The sequence below is a fragment of the Prunus avium genome, chromosome 2 (assembly GCF_965620075.1).
Source record: "Prunus avium chromosome 2, drPruAviu1.hap1.1, whole genome shotgun sequence".
Taxonomy (NCBI): Eukaryota; Viridiplantae; Streptophyta; class Magnoliopsida; order Rosales; family Rosaceae; genus Prunus; species Prunus avium.
In genome coordinates, this window is record NC_142285.1 from 1,555,966 (window position 1) to 1,565,023 (window position 9,058).

General features: G+C 36.2%; 1 protein-coding gene across 1 annotated transcript; it reads left to right on the forward strand.

Annotated features, from left to right (window-relative positions):
- The first annotated feature begins 1,209 nt into the window (after positions 1-1,209).
- On the forward strand, positions 1,210-3,772 carry LOC148296226 (uncharacterized). Its single transcript, XM_088248061.1, has 3 exons — positions 1,210-1,426; positions 2,639-2,705; positions 3,154-3,772. The coding sequence occupies exons 1-3, from the start codon at positions 1,210-1,212 to the stop codon at positions 3,770-3,772; spliced, it is 903 nt and encodes a 300-aa protein (XP_088104187.1).
- Positions 3,773-9,058: the final 5,286 nt, after the last annotated feature.

The window sequence follows — 9,058 nt, forward strand, 5'->3', positions numbered from 1 at the left end:
ATTACTACTTAATATATAAAAATTTGAGGCCCCAAAAATCGGAGGCCCATGGCCGTCGCCCTTCGCGCCCACCCCTCCGGGCCGGCCTGCTAACAGACTTGGGCCTTACTGTTATTGGATTGGGTCCATTCTACGACAATGATAGAACTAGTAGCAGCAGCAGCAGCAATAATGGTGACCATAAACTAGGTTTCACTATATTTGAGGAGCCTCTAGACAGAGGTTTTAGTGTTCAGTACTTAGGTGTGTGCGGCGGATACGTGCGAATGTGCAACTTGTGCATGACGACCGGAAGTCTGTATGTGTATGAGTTGAAAGAATCACAAGATGCAGCTGCTGGCAAAAAGTTGTGTTTGAGTAAAAGCTGGGTTTATTCATTGGACCCTGAAATGTTTGGGAACCGTCAATCGTGTTGTGTACTGCATGCTTTTGACCCAAACAATGAGGATATTTTGTATCTGCGTGTGTATGCAGATATTATCAAGTGCAACATTCGCACAGGAAAGTGGTAAAAGATAGTTAAAAACTGTGCAACACATCGTTACTATTACACGGTTGTGCTCCCATGGTGGCCGACGCCAGTTCCTAGACTAGCGCAGCTAGTTGATAGCAAGAATTAAAGTACTAACTTTTATCTTTTGATTATTTGTATTGCGTTGTTCATAACATCTAATTTCTTTCTTGTTATAGTTTCCTGCTCTCTCTCTCTCTCTCTCTCTCTAGATTTACAAAACTTACAAATTCTATAACTTCCAGTGCATTGGAACACAATACTGATTTTTCAACTGAGATGATCTTCAAAATATATATATATATATATATATATGCAGTCTGATAAAGTGTATGTAACTATAGTTGACTTCATTGTCAAACATGAAAAGAGTATCTTACTTTCGTTTCCCTTTTCCTTGGTAACCAAGCAAGCATACGCATAGACGAAACCTTCCAACCAGAAGCACCAGCCACCTGCACACAATCTAACAGTCAACATTCAACTAAAAAGTGAACCTTTTTTGTCAACATTGCCACATCATCTTTGTGTGCGCTGCAAGTATGCATGCCTTCTTCCCAAGCCAGCACAAATGTTATAAGAAACCACTCATCGCCCTCTCAATGCCCCATCAATTACATTACCCCATTTCTTCTTTAAAATTGAACACCAAAAAAATCGCTTGCTTATTTTTTTTTAAACAAAAAAAAAAGGCGGCCATGTCCACTGCTGGTTATAGTCTTGCTGAAGCACATGTGCTGAGATGCCTCCACAAGAAGAAAATGAATATGGAAGAAGAAGAAAGAGGCAAGCTGGGCACAGTTAAAGGTGAAACGGTTGGCTTGAGTACTAGTTGTTTCTTCTGGATGTACTTAAAGAAGAAAGTGCATCCAAGAAATGCTCAGTCAGGGGACTTGTTCAGCTCAAACGTCAGAAGTTAGGACTTTGGACCATGAAGTTTGACCCTGCTCAAGCTCATGCTAATTATCTGCTGCTTGCAGTAATTGGGTTGGGTTGTCCATATTAATGAAGTTAATGAAGTCCAATTAGAGCTTTGTGTAATTTGCTACTAGGCTGTTGCCTTTATTATTTTCCATTGTTCTGTTTTAGCTATGTCTGAAATGTCTCAAGACATTTGGTTTTGACTGAATGTCTCAAGACATTAATACAAGTTGCTGCAATAAAGTTGTTATATATGGGCTAACATTTCTATGCCACCGAGAAACTATATTCTCGGAGGGGGATCCTGAGTTTCTACATTCAGAGTTTACACATTTACCTGCATTTCGCAAAATCTTAACCATCCTAATAATCTAACCGTTTAAAACAGGACACATCATCAAACCTTAAAAATATTTATTTAAAAAATCTATTAACTTCAAATATTTAAAATTTTAATTTAAAACTAAAGAAATAAGATTAAAAAAATCACATAACCTAAAAATTAAAAACCAGATATGCAACTCCCCTCCCCACCCCTATCCCCGCCGCCCCTACCAACCCCAACACACCCAAACAAACATAACATCCACCATCTCTCTCCACACATACCCCAACAAAACACCACCCAAGCCGCTACCATTCACCATCTCTCTCTCTGTATTGCTCGCAACCCCCTTCCCTTTTTGATAATCTCTCTCTGTATTCCTTGCAGGCCCCCCTTAATTACCCCTCACCTTTCAAGAAACCTATATCCCTCCCTCCCCCTCACCTTCCCTGGAAAGGGCGGAGTGGATTTTTTATATTTATTTATGTTTTTTTGTTTAAAGAATTAAAGAGTTGTTAAATTTAAATAATTTCTGATGAAAAGGAAAATTAAATATTTACGTTGTTAATATGTCATCTCTTTAAACGGTTATATATTATTAGAATGGTTAAGATTTTGCGAACTGCCGGTAAATACGTAAACTGTAAATGCAAAGGCTCGGGATCATGGGAGGGAGGCTTCAAGAAGTTTAAAAAAATAAATAAATAAACTAAAATTATTTGGTGGTGACAAAGAAGGGGATGCAGCATAGGCATATAGAGGAATCGCAGATAATAGAACTCAGTAAACTTCACTCTCCAGCTTCTTGCATTCAAAATGATTTTTTTTTTCTATATATATTTGAAGTTATATTTCTTAATTAACCTTCTTAACATTAACAGGAAGAGAAAAATCCAACCAGATAGAGAGAGGAACGTTTGATGAAAGTAGACAAAATGCAGTTAAGAGGTAAAAGCAATTGATTCCACCAAAAGAGTTTGTTCTTATCAAATTGGAAACTTCATAATAATAATTAAATTTATAATTAAAATACCCGATTTGTTATTATAGCCACATTATTCTGATATCTTCTTCTTTAATTACTTGCATGGTAATGACTAGGTTGGTAGGTTTTTTTTTTTTTTTTTTCAAAGGGTTGGTAGGTTAATTTCTACAAAACCACAAGTACCCTGCACTGGGTTGGTAGTTTTTTTTTTTTTTTTTTTCAAAGGGTTGGTAGGTTAATTTCTACAAAACCACAAGTACCTTGCACTAGGTTGGTAGGTTTTTTTTTTTCTTTTTTTCAAAGGGTTGGTAGGTTAATTTCTACAAAACCACAAGTACCCTGCATAAGCTAGCCATTAAACTAGCTAGCCCCTTTTGTTATCTTGACTGTAGAATTTAGCATGAGTCGTAGGAATGAAGCTAAGAGCACTCGGAGTACTACTACTCAAAGGAGTGAAAGGATCAAGAGAGAATATCCACCAACAATACCATTGCTTGCACAGACTGGGAACTTGCGAGGTCGTATGCCCTGGATTTTGACCAAGCATTATGATCACTCTAATGGAAGGCTTGTCCTTAAAGGAGAGAGAGTGAAGCACCATGAGTACTTCGAAGTCAATCGGGAGGACGGTCGCCTTATTTTGAACCTTGTACCTCTGGACAATGCCTTAGCATGTTTTGACAGTGCCCTAACATGTTGTGATGAAGAAAATGAAGAAGAGCTTGAAATGGACGAAGACCTCCAATCCGTCGATGAAGAAAATGGAGATGATGAGGAGGATGACGAAGATGAATGTGATCAGAACAAGGTGAATGAGACTCACCAGGATGTGGAGAAGAAAGCAATGGATGTGATATCGGGTTATAATTCGGTGCCTCAATCACATTTGAAGAATACAGGTGAGAACAATATGGTGGAGTTTGGTTCAACTTCATTTTGTGATGTTGCTCAAAATATGCATGAGCACCTGCAGAGTTGCTTAGGCCACCCTGCTTCCGCTCCTCTTCGTCCAATGACCCCTCTCATGTAAGCTTTGGGTGTTATAAGCAATAATAGGTGCCTGGAGTTAGCAGTATATGCAAGGGCGGAACCAGGAATTTTTCAATGGGTGAGCTAGCTAAAGTTATTAGCTTAAAATCTAAGGACCAAGTTTTGTTTGGGTACTCACTGTTTCTCTAGTTTTTCTAGAAATAAAAGTATACATTGGGATAAAATAGTAAAAGGTTGAGAGTTAAAATCATGAGTGTTTATTAAGAGATTATGTTTCCTAATTGAGCAAACAAATTAAATATAAAATGATTATAGGCCTACAAAATTGAGTGGACAATGAGTTACAAGGCTACATTTGAGTGGGCTACTAAGTTTTTATGGGATGAATAACATTAAAATACATGTAATATATTTTAATTTTATAAAAAGGCTACCTAGGCTAAAGCCCATGGTAGCCCTCTACCTAGTTCCGCCCCTGAGTATATGTAGTCACAGAGAGCACATTAGTACACAGTAGCTATGAAAACTTTCAATTATATATGATGCTATGTATGTAACCCAAGTAGAGGAAAACTTTCGTGCAAAGCTTTCCTTCCAAAATTAAAATTAAAATTAAAAGCGTAGCTTCTTTTGCTATTTGTTTGTTCTTTTTTTATTTTTTTTATTTATCAAATTATAGAATATTTAAAGATATACTTTACCACGGGGCAATGCATTCATAACAAAAATAATATTTACGTAACGCATTGGAACAAGTCACAACCAAGTATCAAACTCATGACAAATATATATATTTGAATACCACACTGTCATCTTCTTCTTTTTTCTTTTTTTTTAAGGACACAACAATATAAGCAAGGATATATACGATAAAAATTTCTCAGAAGAATATTAATGTATGATCAATGCTATGAATATATAGATAAATACATAACATACTCATAGTAATCAATATATAGGTAGATTGTAATTCTATTTTTCCAAAATATTATGTATTTTTGTTGCGTAGATATACAACATAATGAAGGTCTCCCGATTTTTTAGGTAATTTCCTAGCCTCATTCTCAAGCAAACCACCAAATTAAAACTCTTGATATAGGCACTAGTATGTTAATAACTAACTATGACGACCACGATAGCAGGGGAATTGTATATATCTTATTTTTGCATAAATGGTGTAATTAAGGATAAGGATTTATATTTCATATAGAGTGTCTATTTCCTCATCCACCTTATCTTTTCACCTTCCATGTAAATTTAAAAAAATACAATCCTATCTTTCCACCCAAAGACGGCCCTGGGATAGTGCAAGTGGATAGTGGTGGCCGACGCCAGTTCCTAGACTAGCGCAGCAGCAGTATAGCAGCATGCCCATCCATCCGTGGCAGAGGAAGCAGCAGCAGCTAGTAGATAGCAAGAACTAGAGTAGTAAACTTTTATTTGTATTTGATATTCAATTCAATGATCCAAGTCCCCTTTCAGAATGAAAAAAGACCAAATTACCCGTACAATTTCAATTCCCACCTTCCGTCACATTATTAGCGGGAATTGATGCCAACTAAGTATTCCAATACAAATTTAAAAAGATAAGTGAAGACATGCTGACGCCGACAGAAATTAGAATGGATATATAGTCTGAAATTTAATAGAGATTTTTCTTGCAAAAAATGAACAAAGGAAAATAAAGAAAGATTGAGATTTGTAATCCATTGACTAGAATACCCTCACTTATAAATGATTATTAGTAAACACGTCTCTCATGTACATACTTTCTATCGTCATTTTTGTTTCTCTACGTACAAATTTGGCTCGGAGAATTTGGTTGTTGTTTTAGGCCCAAATTTGGGAATTGGTGTGTGGCACCATGTTTAATTGAGTAATTTTTTGGTGTGATCGTTACATTATCACGTGTTGTTATAGTCCATTCATGATACGATATGCTCATTAGTGGATTGTGAAAGTATCAATCATGTTACCCATCCATATTAACACGTGGGATAAGGGATGTGTAACGGTGTGATGGTTGCGCTCAAGTATTGTCGCAACTGGAGATAGTTGGCCTTGCTATTTTTAATTGTTTTTCAAATTTATAAGAAATTTAAAAACAATAGAAAAGATCAGCCTATCGCGATATAATATTATTTTGAAATTTGCTAGTGATTGGAAATCCAGTGACCAGAATACCCTCAATGACATTGATAATGATTATGTAGTACACGAATCCTTTGTGTACATTACTTACACGTGTGAAGCATGTGCCACTTTGTGGACGCAACGACTAAGATTTAAAATCGATCCCCATTTGGCTTTGACCTTATTTTCTCAACTACTCGATGCGAAAGAAAGAGAGAAAGAAGATCCCCACTTTGCCCTGACATAATTTGCTCAACTACTCGATGTGAGAAAGAGAGAAAGAAACTTTAATTGATGAAACAAAACTCATTCAGCCATCAAATGCAAAAGAAGAGCCCTAAATTCTCCCTTGCAAAACCCCTACTATACAGGTATTGCCTTTGCAATTTACACAATCTTCTTTGTAGGGTTTTTGTGTAAGAGACTCATATGATTTGTATAAGTTGTATTTCAGGTTTTCCTTTTTTCTAGTACCAGGTGGCCCATAAAGCAGCATACCCTTTACATTCTTGATCCCTAATCTGGAACATCAAAGTCTTTCCAATTAGGAGTATAGTATACAGATAGACCAAAAGGATACCAATACAGCTAGAAAAATCAGTTATCTTACTTATTTGTCACGTGTGGAGGGAATACACGGGAGGCAAAAGCTCTTCGAAATATGTCTGCAAACTCGTCACCTAAGCCACCAATTCCAAGAGTTTGAAGATTAAATTCTTTATGCCTGAATATGCTGCTACTTGCAGCTTCACGCTGATTTACAATCTGGAAAACACAAGTCAGTATATCAAATTTCAAAACATTATTCAATATTGTTTACTACTCAAAGTGATATTGAGTATTATCCATCATATCAAATTGATCACAACTCTGATTGAAATAGGATATGCAGCTAAAAACGTGATCGAAGGTGCAAGTGCAAAACTGATTCATCATTGGGAGACCTTCACAACCATGTACCTAGTGCGTTCAACCAACCTAGGATAGGATTAATCTATTCTTATTGTAAACAAAACCTATAATGGCAACCATTACAAACTACATGAAGTAATTTTTTTTTTCCTAAACATAGAAATAAAAATATATGTAGCCTGCCAAGACAAATATACAAAAATGTAACATAACTGCCCTTTCCACTATTTATAGTTATTGAGCTTGACATCATTTCACAAATTACAGGAAAATTTAAAGATAGATAGCTCACCTTTATACCACTTGCATTTGATGTCTCGAAGCTTTGTTGAAAAACTTTGGACTCTGAAGGGAACACCGCAAGGCTTAAGCATCAAACCCTTTATATATGGACGTCAAAATATACATATAAGAGTCATAAATTCATAATCGCAGCTCATCTGTTTTCAAAAATTATAATTAGCTTCTTCACACTACTCCTAGCCCTAGCAGCACAACCAGCAGGACGCCAGTGTAAAACAAAAGAATGCTTCGCCTTGAATGTTGATGTTTGCTGCACAGAGCTGGAGGATTTGGTTGAGCCGTGTCGATGCCCGCTGATGATGGAAATGGTGGAAGCGCAGAGATTATTTTACAACGAGACAAAAGTCGAAGAAATGAGCCAAAAAGCAAAGAAGTTACCTGCTTTCTTCCACTTAGCACAGACCGGGTGCCCATAATCCCTCTTAATTTATAGCTTGTAGTTTTGTTCTTATAAGTTCAGGAGAACAAAGCTACATATATGGCCATCCTATTAATTTGACATCTCTTTCAAATGCCTATTGTTAAAATATTCGGGGTAATTTTAAATGATTTACTCCTCTCCACAGTACAATAATGAGTCAACTATACAAAATTATGGAGGAAATATCTGATGTAGAAGCAATGTAGGCAAACTTGGCTGCTGTAAGTTCGGGCTTTGAGCTTAAGATTTAGAACAATGGCCCTTTGTTTATAAGAAGTTTGGGCTTTGAGCTTAGATTTAGAACAATGGCCCGTCGTTTATAAGCAAACAGCAAGACGAGTGAAACTCACTAGGTCAAAACAACATTTTCATTTTTGAGATCATTTTTGGAATTTTATTATTTTCATTTTTAGACTTTTAATTATAATTCCTAGTGCTTCTATTGTTTGAGGTACTATTTCAACTTTAGTTGGGTTTAAGTTGTTATCCCTATTCTCAACTTTCTAGTGGATTCCAGTTTTCATGCGGCGATCGCTTGATATCCTTTGATTCTCATGTTGTATCAATCTCGTTATTAAATACAATACAACTCATGGTAACACTCCCCTTTGTTAGAAATATGTCCTAAAGTCAAACATGTGATGTTGCTTTCTAAATATTTCACCATTTTTTATGGGCAATATCGTTGTTTTTAACCATGATCTTTGGTCTATAACCATAGCAGTAAAACAACAATCCTTGGAATATGAAATAGTGTGAGGGTTATGCAATGATATTGGATATAAGAAGACCTCTCATACTTACACATTATTTCCTAAACGTTCATGATCATAGGATTATCAATTGGGCATTGATCATCCGCAAAGACTGGTACACATTATATCTGCTTAATTGGGAGGATGACTAGTCTCAAGTCATTACATGTAGAGACACTAAGATAAGTGTGTAGATGCTTGTAAAGATAAGTACATTGAACGCACTACAAAAAAGAGTGACAACAGTTACCATTATTTGGTGACATTTGGTGACTGTTGTGGGGGTTACTTAAGGCTTTAGTCACTAAATAAAGCAAAAAAAGTAACTAAAAGCCTTTTTAGTCATCAAAAAAGTCAAAAAAGGTGACTAATGCCTTTTGTTATGGCCACAAATGTAACCAAATAATGGTGACTGTTGCCACTTTTTTTACTAGTGACGCGATCAAACCACGAGTTCTAGGATTGAGATCTTTACTCATATGTCAAACTACAACTCATAAGTTACAGTAGTACAAACTAGGCCTCAGACCTGAAACATCATAATTGTCTTATGGGTGAATCGTTTGTCTTTGAAAACGCTATAAAGTTCGATATGACTCAAAGGTGATATCAGAATTCTCGACGAACTCAAAGAGGCAAGTGAATTAATGTACAATTAATGAATTTCTACTCTCGGCAAGGAGAGTGAATGCTATAAATATATTAGGTGATTTCAAGCACATTGAATTAGTAAGTTGACCAATTTAGTGCCATCTTCCCTTGTTTCATTTGACTGAATTGGTGGAGTTTTCCCAACAGTGAT

Bases quoted from the DNA above. Each gene is read 5' to 3' on its own strand.
- LOC148296226 (XM_088248061.1), top strand. From the start codon at position 1,210: ATGTCCACTGCTGGTTATAGTCTTGCTGAAGCACATGTGCTGAGATGC. The intron at 1,427-2,638 runs GTTAGGACTTTG...TAACATTAACAG, and splicing joins GTTCAGCTCAAACGTCAGAA to GAAGAGAAAAATCCAACCAG. The intron at 2,706-3,153 runs GTAAAAGCAATT...CATGAGTCGTAG, and splicing joins AGACAAAATGCAGTTAAGAG to GAATGAAGCTAAGAGCACTC.